The 15330-nt window shown below is 48.1% G+C and overlaps 1 protein-coding gene across 11 annotated transcripts in view; it reads left to right on the top strand.

The window, feature by feature from the left end:
• The window catches only part of EPB41 (erythrocyte membrane protein band 4.1), a 69868-nt gene extending 57368 nt beyond the window's left edge, over positions 1 to 12500 (top strand). For 9 of the 11 annotated variants that reach the window (XM_027906804.1, XM_027906803.1, XM_027906801.1 and 6 more), the window contains 5 exons: positions 7796 to 7924; positions 9431 to 9532; positions 9965 to 10045; positions 11322 to 11429; positions 12064 to 12500. In XM_027906804.1, the coding sequence (XP_027762605.1) occupies positions 7796 to 7924; positions 9431 to 9532; positions 9965 to 10045; positions 11322 to 11420 (411 nt within the window). In that variant the 3' untranslated portion in view covers positions 11421 to 11429; positions 12064 to 12500. Of the gene's footprint in view, positions 1 to 6160; positions 6635 to 7795; positions 7925 to 9430; positions 9533 to 9964; positions 10046 to 11321; positions 11430 to 12063 lie in introns of all 11 variants that reach the window. The other 2 variants (XM_027906793.1, XM_027906792.1) reach the window with 1 other exon arrangement.
• Positions 12501 to 15330: the final 2830 nt, after the last annotated feature.

The following is a 15330-nucleotide window of genomic DNA, read 5'->3' as shown; positions in this document are numbered from 1 at the left end:
CCCCTTAGGAGCTCTCGGGGCTCCAGCCTTTTCCATCATGATATTAGTGGTTGGCTCCACTCTCACTTTCACTCTTCTTACTCTGATTCCATCTCTTCTGAACACCACCTAGAACATACACAAATCTCTTGTGCTTTCCTGCTTTAGGAAAAGGGTGGACATCGGTAATTTTAAGCAGCAAAATGCTGCTGGTGGCTTCGGAACTCGGATTCAGCTCTGAGGCTGTGCTGAGTGTCGGGCTCTGCTTGTGGTGATACTCGAGGTGTTCACTGCTGCAAAACAGCATCCCTTTTGTCTTTCCCACTATTAAAAGTGAGCAGATAAATGAGGGTGTTGGCTGCATCTCCTGTCACGTGCTGCCTCTCCTGGGGAGTCAGTAGAAGATGAGCTGAGGACTCTCCATGGGCAGCTCAGGGCACGGAGTTCAGCCAAGACCAGCTCCCCTCCCTTGCAGTTTGTGCAGGGATGACCCCAAAGAGTAGGTATTCCCTGTTTTCCCTCCTGAAACAACAAGGACAGGTGGATTTCCTCAACGTGGCACCAAGGGAGCAGTTTGTGTTTGGAGGAAGGAGGCTGGGCTGGCCTTGCTGTGTCTGTACCACGAGGCTCCTGGGAAGGTTATCATAAAATCATGGAAAATCCTGAGTTGGAAGGGACCCATAAGGAACATAGAGTCCAACTCCTGATGCTTGTGGGCAAAGTGTCTTTCACTTCACGTCAGTGTCAGTAATTTGTCACTTTGAGAATTATTCCACTGGTTTATTGGGTTTTCTTTTTTTCTGGTCGTGAGTTGATGGTGGCTGTTCTGAACTACAGGATGAGGGAGGAAGCTTTCTGGGCAAATTCAGCCCCCAAAAAAGGATTATGGATTCGTGCAGGAACTCTCTGGTCTGTATGTAGTAGTGGGTGACACTGGAGAACCTGTCAGTGGTGGTTCCTCTTGTGTCCCTGTTTGCATCCGTCGTGGTTTGTGAGGCTGGAGGGAAGGACTGGCCTTGGTTTGGGCCCCTTTGGGATCTGCTATCAGTGGTACATGGTGGTGTAGGATCAGCTTGTGGGGACTAAAAACACTTTCTTTTTTACCTAAAATGCTCTCTTTTGGAACACTTTTTCGGTTTTGTATTTTTTCTCAGATTTCTCTTTGTAAATATGTACATTTATCATTAATAAATGTTATTGCAAATCACATCCTCCTTTCCACTGCTTATTAACAACAACAACAAAAAAGCTGTGTTAACAACCTGTCTTAATGAATTGCTTGGACTAACCCTCTGTATTCTTTTCTCAAACCAGAAGCCATCAGACCTTGGTGGCTTTCAGAGTGTTGGGTCAGCTGGACACTCTTGGGTGTGGGTTTGGTGCTCTTGGGGAGAGGGGACACACAGCTCTGAGCTTTTAAACTGGCCAGAATAACTTGACCGAGGATTAAATCCAGTTTGGTTTAAGTCAGGCTTTGTTTGCAGAGAGGTCAGGATGTTCAGCCCTCTGCCAAATGCTTTAATGTCACACTAACACCTTCTCCCTCTTCGCTCCAGAGACTGAATGGTAGGAAAAAGCAATTGCAGAAAGTTGTTCTGAGGGCAGAAGTGATGCAGGTCCTGCACAGCTCAGCTGCAAGAGCCTCTGTCTGAGGACAAAAATGCTCCTTTGGGGTTTTGTAAGTGAAGAAACCACGTTCCTAACGAACCACCATTTGTGATACGACACGAGCCTCTGGTTGCGTTTTGGCTGGTTGAAGCTCAGGTTGTGTTCAGAGACTGTATCAAGGGTAATTTTTAATGTTAACTGCCAGCTTTTCTTTGGTGAGATCGTTTATTGTGGATAAACCACTTGGCTCATCCTGTGCTGTCAGGAGGGATCCCAGGAAGGCAGATCTGGCTGCTCCTGCTGCTGCTGCCTTTGGGGCCAGCCTGGCACCAGAAAAGAGCTTTAACTTCACTCATGAAATGAGGGAAGCAAAAAGCAGCAGCACGAAATTGGTGTCAGTTATAAACTCTGATGTGTTATCCCCCTCTTTGGCAGAGGCAGCTTTTGCAGTGCCACTGGTTTGTTCTCTGCAGAGGAAATTCGGAACGAGAAGCCGCTCATCCCTCACAAAAGGATTGGGAAGGAGTCCTGGGATGGGTGGGCAGGGGAATCATATTGCCCAACAAGGAATCATGCTGCCCAACAACCTTATTTTGATAATTTAAGTGCTATCTTGATGTTGTTTCATGTTGCCAAGTCCTCGATGCAGTGGTTGGAGGTGGTTGCTGTGTGTTGTGTAATATCCTGAATTCTTGCTCAGTCCTTGAATTTTGAAGCTTCTAGCACATTGTGTATTTTCTAGCATTACTTTTAATTCTGGCCAAAGTCTCTTTTATCCTTGTGTTGTCTGACTAGGCTGGTCAGGATGTGATCAGATCAATGGCAATTAAAAAAAATCCATCCAAACCCACAAATCCATAGTAATGGATTCAGTGCCGGGGTGTGTTGAACAGCTTCTAAACCTTTTTTAACTTCTATCTTTAAGGCAAAGCAGTTCTGTAAGGCAATGGCAGGTACTGTAAAATAAGGCTCTCTTGTTTTCTGCTTTATAATACTTTTTACCCAAGTGCTTTGCCAGCTGTGAGATTGAGCATCAGTTGATCTGGGAGCGTTCTCTGGTGAGTGTGGTTTGCTGCCAAAGCAACATCATCTCCTTGTGCATCCCTAGGTGGTCACTCTGGGCCTGTGAGCTTCTGTGGATCAGTGTTTGGGGATAACCTAATAACAGCCTTCACAATTCCGTTGCCATGCTGGAAAAGAAGGGGATTGGGAAATTACTGACCAGCTGGGATTTGTGGTGTTCCTTGCAGTGGTTGTAGGGAGTCAGTGAGCTCTGTAAGTTCATGGGTTCATGAATTGTTTTAAAATATCTTTAGTAACTGGCACTTGACACCACATTAGCACTCCTTAAGTCCCCTGCAGGATAAGAGTATGGGTTTGGGATGAGAATAATGGAATATTCTACAGAGGGAGGCAGCAGCATGAAAACAACACCCACTCCGACAGCTCAAGGCGGTTGGTTCGTACAAATGGATCCTGATCCAAAACAGCAGGTTCTTGAAAAAATACAGGCAAAGTTATACAAAAACACTTTAAAAAAAAAAAATCCTTTTTGGCCACTGATATCAACCATGTAATTAAACCTGTTATTAATTTATCCCCAGTCTGAATTATTGTGTGGCACTTTACACTGCAACGCTTCAGCTGAGCCCTCAGGTGCACAGAGGTCTGTATTTAGAGGGTGGTGCTTTAGCTGCATTCGTGTCTGGGGCAGTTTGTTTCTTCTGGGGCATTGCATCCTGTCCTTGATTTAATTTACACTGTCTTTGGCTGCTTTTGTGCTTGATTTAGGCCTTGCTGGTTTGGGGTTGTGTCCGTGGAAATGAGTAGTTGGCAGCCCAGGCACCTCTCAGGTTTCCTGGGTCTCAAGGAGAGCTTGGAACTCTGCAAATCTGAGCCCTAAACATAGGGATGCTTTTGCACTTGCAGTTGAAAACAAATCTTGATAAGATCAGAATTTGTAACATGCTGAATTTCCGGGGGGGAGTTTTACAGAGATAATTTGATCTGGAAACAAATACCTTTCCATTGCTCTCTCTTCTTACCACTGGAATAGGTAGGCAAGGCCAAAAGTGCTTCTGATCAGTTGATCTTATCAGGATTTCATTCTGTCTTTCCAGCTTGCATGTTTGCTGCTGCACTTGGCTCTACTGGTACCAGTGTATATATGCTTGGCACAGGCTCCATTCCAGCTTTCCCCTTCCTTTATGCCTCTGTCATGCAAGATACTTCCAAAATGCAAATTATTTTCTCTGTCTGTGAAAGGGATTTGGGAAGATGTTTTGACTGTGTACAGGGTTTTGTCTCTTAAATAGCTCAATGTTTGTGTAGCTGGTTAATCTGCTTTGTTTTATCTGTTATTCTTGCTCTTGGTTGAGGAGTGCCCCAGCTGTTTTGTAAGGAAATCTCACTCCTAAGGCATGTCCCATTAAACCCCAGAAGATGTGCTGTGTCTTCTCAAGATCCCATGAGTAATTTGCAAGGTTTAGCATATATAATTAAGGGAAAATCACAATATTGGCAGTGTATAAATTCAGGTTTTAAAACAAGATTAAGGCATGGGTGTTCGACGCTGATAACCCCATTTCTGTTCTGTTTTGTGGAATATTGCAGTGGAGTATCTTGTGTTGGGCAAATGAGGGTGGATGTAGAATCCTGGAATATCCTGAGCTGGAAGGGACCCACAAGGACCATCCAGTCCAACTTCTGACCCTGCACAGACACCCCAACAATCCCACTCTGTCCCTCAGAGCGTTGTCCAAACCCTCCTGGAGCTCTGGCAGCCTTGGGGCTGTGCCCACTGCCCTGAGGAGCCTGTTCAGTGCCCAACCAGCCTGTGGGGGAAGAACCTTTTCCTAAAATCTGTCCTAATCCTGCCCTGACACAGGTCCAGCCATTCCCTGCCTGCTGTCCCTGCTCACCCAGAGCAGAGGTCGGAGCTGCCCCTCTGGAGGAGCTGCAGACAGCCATGAGATCTCCCCTCAAATATTCCTTTGGAGGAGGATTTGTGGAACTGGATTTTGATCAGAAATAACAGTTCCCTGTGAGCACAGTCTGACCCAACCATCTTGGTGCTGCTCCTTGTCCCTTCACTCCTGTTAAGAGCATTTTGCTCAGCAATATCCCAGGAACTTAAAGAGAAGCCCGAGAGACTGGAAATCCTAATGGATAGAAATCCTTACAGCTCATCCATCTGCAACATAAAGAAGCAGAGGACTGAAAAATACCCATGAGGAATTAGGGAAGAGTCATTTCTTGAAATGCCTCTAAAAAAAGCATCTATTTGTTCCTGCATAAAGCAGCTCCTGGTCTTACCCTACCATTGAGTTGTGCAATTAGATGAGGTCAGTCAGGGTGAGAACCTCTGGTGTGTAAAAAATGCATCGTACCAAATATCCCACGGGCTTCAGACCTCACAATTTAAGCACAAATTAACAGTTTTTTGGTTGCCCAGGGAATCTTCTTATTAGAAAGTGAGGCAGCAGTTTCTGTTCGTCTTAACACCAAAATTGGAATTACAGCTGGCAAAATGGACTTGCCATGTTTCTGTGAGAATTTGATCCCTGGTTTTTGTGGCTGTTTCTATACAAAGTAGCCAGAAATCAACCATGAGGTTAATTACTGAAAAGAGATAGTCATGGCATTGATGGAGCAGCGTCCCTTGGGGTTTTCCCTCTTGTTCCCTGATTCTGGATGATGTGACATCTTGAATACCTGTAAATTGTAGGACCTTCAACTGCTTATTCTACCTTTCCTTGGAGGCAAATTTCTATGATGTCAATAAGGAGAGAAACTCAATTTCCAGCACAGGGTTATTGTCTTGTTCCTGTTTTAACTGTCACTGTTGTTCCCTTCTGGCTCGAGGGCTCCCAGAGGTGCCAGAAGACCTGGGTGAGACCTTGCTAAGGAGCTGAACAGGAGCTGGAACCTGATTCTCTCAGCCTTTCCTTACTTGTAGATACTCTTACAAGAGTTTTCCCAGTGCCACAATGACAGGTCTGTGTCAGTTGTCCTGGAATTACAACAGCCAGGAGGGTGTTTGGAGGGGTGAGCATTCCCAGGTTCTGTGGCTTGTCGGGCTCAGGAATTCTGGGCTTCTTCTTTTCACTCCCTCTGTGTGCAACTTCAAACATGGTAGAAAGTATGTCAGTGAGTTAAAAGCAGAATTGGGGGATGGTTTTGGGGTAGTGGGTGGGTTTTGTTGCACATGGGAATTTGGGATGTGCACAAGTCCCCACTTGCTACACTGAAATTATTCCTGTTTCCAAAACAGGCAAAAAGTGCTTAGTGGTGGCTCTTCCTTTAGGTGAAGGGAGTTGCTTTCAGATTAATTCCTTAAAATTTACAAGAGTGGATTATTAATGTCCCAGAAAGGCTGTGTCAGTAAATGCACTGGGTACATCACATGGTTTTTCAGTGTCCAACCCCACTGTTGCATGAGTTACTGGATGATCCCTGATAACAAAGCAATGTTTTGCCTTCATGCCTCCTGCCCTCCTGCTCTCCCTAACGCTTCTCTTTCTCTCTCTCTCTCTCTCTCTTTGGCCTTTTTTGTGTATCCATTTCTTTTTAGAAAATGAGTGACTTTCCCTCCCAAGAGGATGTGGCTGCAGTGCCAGAGAGGAGCAGTGTTAACTCTGGCTTTGCACGGGAGGGCTCAAAGCAGTCGGTAGCTTTTAGTGAGACCCCAGTGCCACCCACCTCAGAGCCTTCTCCCAGCCAGCACTCTGGTGCCTCCTCCCTAAGCAGCGAGGAGGAGGAGGAGGAGAAGGAGAAGGAGGAGGAGGAGGCAGTTCCCAGCCTCCCTGCCAGCGAGGAGGACCTGACATGTGGAAAGGGGATTTGTGTGGATGTGGAGAAGGACTCGGAGCTCTCTGAGCTGGAGCCCCCCACCAGCCCTGCACCTCCCTGGCAGCCCTGGGGAGAGGAGGAGGAGGTGGAGGTGGCAGAGGATGGTGAAGACACCTTTGCCTTTAGAAAGCCCCGTGGAGAGTGTCACAGCTCAGATGCTCCCAATGGGCTGCCCGTGGTCATTCGCTGCTTCCAGGTAGTGAGCTCAGCTCCTGCACCCCTAAACCCGGCTGCCTCTGGAGTGGGAACCCAAACACTGCAGCAAGCAGATGCCATGAGACCTGGAGAGGAGCTGGCTTTGCTGGGCTTGGACTCGTGCTTGGAGTTAATGAGCCGGTTAATCTCCCAGCCATCAGTGTGCACGAGCCCCTCTCAATTCATCTCTGCATTAAATACGAGCCCCTCTCAATTTATCTTTGTGCTGAACACTGCAGTGCAGTGCCCTTTGCTTTTCTGGGATCAAAGCATCCTGTGGCACCCCCACAGAAAGGCTCCAAACCCTTGGAATTGTAGTTCCTCGAGGATTTTGCCACTTCCTGCCGGAGCCTGGGCGCAGCAGAGCAAATTTGAAGCGCTGTCCAAGGTGTTTCCTCGGGCCCTCCGTGCTCCCCACGGGAGGGAGGTGTTTTTGCCTGCTTCAGTGTTGATGTTGCTTTGGGTTCAGTAGGTGCCCATTCCCCTGCTAACGATCACGGTGGCATCTGGCAGGTTTGGGGCTGGTGAGCAGAAACTGAGCCCTCTGGGAAAGCACTGGGTGTAAAACTAACTCTTGTCTTCTTCTGGATAATCATCAGGTGGCGGAACAACTGATTTTTCTTTTCCCCCTTTCCCCCCCTTTCGTTGTCTTCCTGGTTTATCTGACATTGATTTAATAAAAGTTAAAGATCTGACAGGGACTTTTAATGAGACAGTTGCACTTGGAGTCAGGATAAAGCTGCTCGGTTGTGATCAAGTCTTTGTGTGCCCAGGGTTGGTGTTAATCCTGACATTGGCATCAGCAGATGAGGGTCCTCTTTCCCCTGGCAGCTGGCAATGAACTTTTGATAATTAGGAAGTTAAGAATCAGTGCAGACAGTGCCTTTGTGGTGTTGTGACACACCAGTTAAACCCCTAATTCCTGGTTTGGGCTCACCAGAGGCAGGGAAGGGCTGGAGGATCTTGCTGCCTGTCTAATCCTCACTCCCTCTCTCTCTGCCCTCCAAGCAGTTCCAGAGCCCTAAACCCAAAGATTCCCAGGCTGCCCTCGGTTCCCACAGTGCTTTTATCAGATCAGTGTCAGAACCCTTGCCAGCAGCACGGTCAGGCTGTGCAGATGGGGACTGGGTGTTCACGAGGTGTTTCTAACCCTGTCTCACAGCCCCCCCTGGTGAAGACACAGACTGTCACCATCTCCGACGTGTCCAGCGCCGTCAAGAGCGAAATTCCCACAAAAGAAGTCCCCATTGTCCACACGGAGACAAAGACCATCACCTACGAAGCTGCACAGGTAAGGTGTGTCCTGATTAATTTTCCAGGGGCTTAATTAAACTCAAGGAAGTGTTTTCTTTCCCACTCCTCAGGAGGAGAGAGCAGCACCTGCCATTCTCCCCACATTCAAGACACGCTCATGTTTCCAGGTGCATCTGGTAGTTTTAGAGGAGCAGTGGTTTTGCTATCCCTGAAGAGAAATTATTTTTTCAAGATGTGCATGCAAACAGAATTTATCTTCAGCCACTGGTGGCCTTGGGATGCAGATTGGACCGTTTGGAGTTGACCTGAGTTGGCCTTTCTTTCTGCAAGAGATGTCTTGTCTTGTTTTCCTTTGCTGTTTATGCATCTTCAGAACTTGGTTTATAAATTATTTGTTAATCCTTTAGGTTTCAAGCCTGAAAAGGTTGTTGAACACCAAAAGTTTTGTCTAAAATGCAACCAGAGTGGGGTTGTGGTGACTGGAACCTAGAAATGTTAATAGAGCGATACCAGTGTATGAAGGTCATATTGATTGCTGAGGTTAAAATTAATCCTCAGTCTAAAACCAGGTTTTATTATAGAATCATAGAATGATTTGGGCTGGAAGGGACCTTAAATACCATCCAGTTGCACGCCTTGCCTTTAGCAGGGACACCTTCCACATCCCATGGACCAGGCTTGTCTAATTTGGGATTCTCAAGGAATGCCGTGACTGCTCAGCGTCTGTCCCAGTTGCAGGAGTAGAGGGGTTGTTCAGACAATGCTGGTGAGCACTGCCCTGGTCTTCAGGAGATGAACAGAGGAGCTTTGCTCCAACTGGGAAATGAGAAGTGCATCTGCAGGGCTGGGAGCTGTGGATGTGCCACGGGATCCCTCCGGTCTGTGGAAAATGGTCCCACCTTGTGGTAACTCTGGATATTGTCCCTCTGCCGAGCTGGGAATGATGCCTGATGGGGACAGGATGAGCTGGCCAGGATGACTGAGATTAGGATTTTTGAGCAGTCAAGTTGGGCAGGAGGGGATCCAAGAACCAGCTCTGGAAGTCATTCCTGGTTCAGCGGGTGTCTGGCTGCTCGTTGCTTCTGCAGAGAGTGAGCAGGGGATGTGCAAGGTGTTGTCAGGAGGGAGGAAGGGTGACGAGTACCTCCTGAGCCAAGTTGTTCTGTTGGCTCTGTGGATCTCCAGGGATGCAGGCAGGTGGGATTTGGGATTGGTGTTTGTGTTGGTCTCCCTTGGTGGTCCAGGCGTGCAGGGCCAGCAGCGTGCCCAGATTTGGGAACATCCCAGCCCTCCTGGCCTGAGGGGTGCCACAGGTTCTCCCTGGGGGATTCTGTGGATCTGTGCTTCTCCAGCCTTAGAAGTCCAGGGACTTCCAGCCTCCAGAGCCCTGCCCAGCCCTCATGCACAGGTTGACTGGCTGCGTCCCGCGATCCGTGATGGAGAGGAGCTTCTGTCCTCGGATTGCTTCCTGCTCTGGTGATGGGGAGCCCCTGCTCCCATCCACACTGCTCAGGGACTGATGGCCTGTCCTTGTGTCCCACAGACAGACGGTGGCAATGGGGATTTAGACCCTGGAATCCTGCTGACTGCCCAGACCATCACTTCGGAAACCACCAGCAGCACCACCACCACCCAGATCACCAAGGTAACACCAGTGAGACAACAGCTCAGACAGCAGCCTGATGGAGCAGATGGGCAGAGCTGAATAATAGGAAAAAAAAGAGCACTTGGAAGCTCCTCTCAAAAAATATGATTAATACCTGAAACAAAAGCACAAGAGGCCCAGGTTGCCCACGTTAAGGCTGAATTATGCATTAACTGTAGCAGGCTCTGACTGTCCTGTGGGGCAGCAGGAAGAGCTGAACTGTGAGGAAAAGCTCTTCCCTGGCTCAGCTATATAAAAAAAAATGACTATTTGACAGTTTTTCTTTGAGCAGCAGCAGTTTCCCCCGTGACTCTGATGCCGTGGCACGACTGTTTGGTGACGCTATTTTTGGATACTTTTAGACAGGCAGCCCCAGTGAGCTCCAGTTCCTCTGCACTTCCACACTAACAGCAGCTTTTCCTTCTGTTCCAGACTGTAAAAGGTGGCATTTCAGAGACACGGATTGAGAAGAGGATTGTCATCACAGGAGATGCAGATGTAGACCATGACCAGGTAGGAGTTGTGGGTGTGATCCAAAAATGCTTCCCAGAGCTGGCACAAAGGAGACAGTCGTGCCTGTCCAAAGAAAATGGCACTAAAAAGCTGACCCAAGGGAAATTGTACTGGGGTAAAAATAGAACTTCCAAACTGATATTTTTTTTTTAGCTTGTGGCTGCCCCTGCATCCCTGGAATTGCCCAAGGTCAGGTTGGATGGGACTTGGAGCAACTTGGTTTGGTGGAAGATGTCCCTGCCCATGGCAAAGGGTGGAACAGGATGGGCTTTAAGGTCCCTTCCAACCCAGGCCATTCTGTGATTCTATATCAGTAATAAATTCCTTTTTGACATCATGCAGCTGGGCCAGCAAAGCTGAATTCTGTTCAGAAACTGGTGTTGACAGCAAAGTTTTGATTTCAGAATTTTTTTGGACAATGGCGTTTTTAAAAAAAAAAAAAAAAGTGAAATAAAAGTTTTCCTTGACATCTGGCTGATCTGAATTAATTTTCCCATAACTTTGAAGCACTGTTGCTGCTGTATAGTGCCAGAAGTCGTTTCAGAGCACTCAGCACCTGCATTAAATCTCATTGGCTTTATGTGAAACCTTTGTGATGAGTCAGCCCCACTGGCCTCTTGTGTGTGTTGGAAGTGATGATTTTGTCATCAGAGAATTATACTGTGAATTTAAATTTAGTTGCAAGTATCGTGGGGGTGGAGAATATTCTTATGACAAGAACTGGTTTATTAACTCCAACAGAAAATGTCTGAGGTGTCTGAAGTGTGCTCATCACACTGGCTGGAAGAATAAACAGGCTTTGCTTGATTGCTCTCATCCATCTTCTACCAGTGGAGAGATGGGGATACTCTTAAAAATCAGCTTTTCTCTATAGAAATGATGTAATGGCACCAGAAGTCACCAAAGTGTGTGCCTGAAGTCCTGGGGGCAGTTTTGGGCAGGCTGGATAAGGCCTCGAGCAACCCAGTCTAGTGGGGGAAATCTCCCTGCCCACAGCAGGGGGGTTGGAACTGGATGATCTTTAAGGTCCCTTCCAACCCCTTAACATTCTATAATTCTGTAAAGTTCTTTTTTCACTCCCCAGACTTAGAAGAAGGCTCTTGTGCCCTTGGGGAGAGTGGGTGCCGGGCTCTGACCCCGTGCTCTGACCCACTCTGCCGTGTTCTGACCCACTCTGACCCACTCTGCCGTGCTCTGGGACACTCTGACCCGTGCTGTGACACTGTGACATGCTCTGATCTGGGCTCTGCCCCCTCCTCTCCCGGCTGTCCCACAGGTCCTGGCACAGGCGATCAAGGCGGCCAAGGAGCAGCACCCGGACATGTCGGTGACCAAAGTGGTCGTGCACCAGGAGACTGAGATTGCAGAGGAGTAGCCAGGCTGTGTGAGTACAGACAACACCCACAAGGGCAGGGGGGTGGATCTCTGGGCACACAAAGTTTGGATAAATAAGGTCAAAGTGGCGCTAAGATGATTATTGTTCGCTGCTGAGGCTGTTCCTGATGGATCAGGTGAGGCTGATGAAGGAGGTGCAAATACAGGCTAATCCTGCTGGGGAAATGAGCCAGAATTGGTTAAAAGCTGCACAGCTCCTCCCATGAGGCTGCTTTGCCTTCCCAAACACCAGCAGCACATGGAGCTGTTGGGGACACATGGACTCTATCTGTCAGTGCCAGGGAACCCCCGAGCTGGACCCCAGTTTGCCTGGAAAGATCCCTTTTTGATGAGTTTAGGAAAGAGCTGCTTGAGGAATCCTGGAGCTCTGCTTGTGCCTCAGTGCTGGAAAGTCCATCCTACCCCACTCTGATGATGATCAAAGAATCCTGGAGTGGTTTGGGTTGGAAACCACTTTAAAGCTCATCCAGTCCCAACCCCCTGCCATGGGCAGGGACCCCTTCCACTGCCTGAGGCTGTTCCACTCACCTGTTTTCCATCATCTGCTTTTGGGATGCAGGTTCCTCTCTGCCCCAGGAAGCTGCTGTTGGCTGCTGTGACTCACCCTGTCCCTCTGTCCCTAGGAAACGTTCCTGCCAGCCACAACACCAGGAAAAAGAAACCCAGCAAAACCACCAAGAAACTACCTGGAGCACAAAGACCTCGGATTTCAGACTTGACACTCAGAGACATTCATATCATTTATTAGGAGTTGCGCTTTGACATTTTATTGGGATTTTTCCAGACTCCACTGGATCCTATTGGATATAGGGTTTTGTTTTGTTGTTGAGGTTTTTGTTTTTTTTTTTTTTAAATTTTATTTTATTTTATATATCTATCGTGACGGAAATCTGCCATATTTCTAACTGTACTGAACATTTTTTACAGGTTTTCCGATTTTGCATTCCCTCTCATGCAGAGCCTCTTCAGGCACAGCCTCCAATCCCCCCAAAAACCTCGCAGGGCTCCAGGGCTCCCCTGTTTTAACCTCCTTTTCCCTCCACCTCGTCCGGGATAACGGAGCTATCTGCACTTGCCTTCACAAAGCCCGTGGGTCCTCCTGCCAGGAGGGTCAGTTTTAAAAGACTCACCAGACTTCAGTTTCGTGCAGCAATTCCGATTTTTGCCTCTGGGTTACTCTCGTAGCTCTCAGAGCTGCAGCCCCTCCCCACAACCCCCCCAGGGCTGCCCCCCCCGAGCTCCCTCCCCTCCTCCCTTTTTTGGGATCCAGCCCCCGGTGTGTGATCACAAGTAGGGGTTTTGTTTTTTTTTTTTTTGTTTTTTTTTTTGTGGTGTAGCCTCTGCACACATCTGAATAGCTGACTAGATTTAAGGAACACTGGAAGTTGCTTCAAGTATCTTTATACTGTGAATTTTAGAGCTTTAAAAGAGGACTGTGGTAGCAAGCTCGCCCTCCTCCCGTGTGTCTCTGCCGAGTGCTCCCCGCCCTGTTTGTGTTTTCTAGATGCCATTAAATTAAAAAAAGAAGCAAAAGCCCTTAGAAGTGTGTGTTTAAGGTGTTTGGACTCGGGATGCTATTAAGGTAGGCTTGTGCAGCGTTCACAGGAACTGAGTTTTTTCAGTGTCATAGTTTTTCACTTGTTTGTGTTGATGATTTTTAAATTAGGGAGGTTTTTTTTTTTTTTTTTTTTGTAAGTCATGGGTTGGGGTTTTTTTTTTCCTCCCCTCTCAGTGCTATTTAAAGCTGAACACGTTACCCATCTCCCAGGGCGTGTATCCTACTATCATTTAATTTAAACTCCCTTAGACAATCCTTCCTAGGCCTGTAAGCTGTAGTTGGAGAGGCTGAACAAGGAATTTTAGGAGGTGTCAGGTGTTGCTGGTCGTGATAGAGCCAAACCACGTGGGAAGTGCTGACATTCCCTTTTCCAAGCTGGCCTGGGGGTCTGGATTTGGCTTCATGACCCCCTCGCTGGAATAAAACACCAGGCTGGGTGTCTGCAGCTTTAGGCTGAGCTCAGAGACCCCCAGGACGATCTCCAGCTTGGAAAGGGGGACCCAAAACCATGATTCCAGGGGCTGGATGTGCTTCCCTCCCCTGCACCAGGGGCTGAGCTCCCACTGCTGCTCTCTGAGCTTTGTGGGAATATTTCTAATCATATCTGGGTTTGTCCTTCCAGCATTTAAATTCAAAAAGCAGAAAAAAAAACCCTAAACCAACCAAGCTTTGTAAAGAGTCTGCACAGACATTTATGAACACTTTGGTCCACTTTGAGGTTGTGATTTATTTTTTTTTTTATGTATAAATATATATATATATATAGTGTGTGGCACATTGGTAGCTGAGGGCAGGGAGTGCTCTGCTGCTCCTCAGGCGACTATGGGATGAAAATGGCAATAAAGAAAAAAGCTCTCTCCAGTTTCAAATTTGAATGATGCGTTTCAGAAGTCACTGGATTTAGCTCAGGCTGCAACGACTCGCTGTTGAGCTGCAAACAGCCTTGGAACTGCACCGGGGCTGCTGCAGCTTCTCAGATTCAGGTGCAATTTTAATTAAGTTGTCAGTATTGATTGGAGACTCTGCTGGAGCTGCTGGATTTTGGCTTTCCTAGAGCCTTGCTGGCCCCTGCTCAGCCTTTCCCGTGCCAGCAGCTGCTTCTGGGCTGCTCTGGGTGCGGGGTCCCCTCCTGGGATGCTCTGCCTTCCACAGGGCATCCTGCTCTGGCAATTTAGGGAGTCCCGGGCTCCTCAGCTGTAGTGTAGAGATGAAGTTTTCCTCTGTCTGTCTGAACAGCCCCTTCCTTCCTTCTTCTGCCACGCAGACCTTGGGGCAGGTCTGTGTCCCTGCTGTCCTCAGCTTAGTTGGGTAACGCTTGCCTTAAACACCCCTCATGCTGAGCACCCTCTCCCTTTTTCTGGGAATTTAGCTTTTTTTCCTGCTCAGTCCTTCCTTCTCACCTGCAGCAGCCACCTGAGGAGTGGATGGGCAGTGGCTGAGAGGGTTTCTGGCCTTGACCAGGCAGAGCCAGCGTGATAAATTAAGTTTGTCCATAGCACTTAAAGGCACTTGGCTGCCACGAGAATTGGGTGTTCCCTTGGGGTGTCCTGTGCCCTGAGCACAATGAGTGGGACAAAACACCCTGAGCAGGGGATTTCTGGGGGTGAGAAACCTGCTGGCAGGAGAGGTGGTTCCTTCCCGTGGCTGCGGATGTCCCTTTTTTAAAGGGCTCGTTATTTTACTTTTCCCCTGGATTTTGGGTGGCTTTTTCCAGGCTGTCCACTTCTCCACTTCCCCCTGCTGAGTTTTTTTGCTTCTCCTGGAGTATTTTAAACAAGCCATGGCCTCGTCTGCCCTTTTTCCATCACCTGCTGTCTGACCCTGGTGGGGTTTCCCACTGACCCTCTCCCACCGACACAAGCAGCGCCCGAGCCCAGGAGCTGGACGGGAGCAGCAGCAGCCTGGGAAGAAAAAAGTTAAGAGCAGAAGAAGCTTCTTCCACCCTCATCCAGGGCCTTGGTGGGGCTGCCCACACCCCTTCCACCTCCAGGGGGATTTAAGATCCCTGGCTCTGAGCGGGGCTGTGTCAGCTCGAGGGACAACCCGGCTAAGTAAGGTCTATTTATATGAATGTTCCCAGCTCTTCCCACTCCGCAAATTCACCCAGAGACTGTCTTGATTGTATAATATACATTATATGGAAGCTATTTATATATGAATGAATGTTTTTATAGAAAGGAAGGCAAGGAGCTCCTGTTCTCCTCCGCTGAACTGGAACGGTGGCTCCGGTTGCCCGATAGCAATCCCTGACCAACAGAGATGCGTTAGCAAAGGACTGACTGATTTCTGGTTTTAATAAACTGTGGTTTGCTGATTTTCCTAATTGTACAAT

This window comes from Empidonax traillii, unplaced genomic scaffold (assembly GCF_003031625.1).
Source record: "Empidonax traillii isolate 1590-97213 ecotype Southwest subspecies unplaced genomic scaffold, ASM303162v1 scaffold1356:size330773, whole genome shotgun sequence".
Classification (NCBI taxonomy): domain Eukaryota; kingdom Metazoa; phylum Chordata; class Aves; order Passeriformes; family Tyrannidae; genus Empidonax; species Empidonax traillii.
Note: the sequence above shows the minus strand (reverse complement) of the source record. Positions and strands in the feature narration are given on the sequence as shown.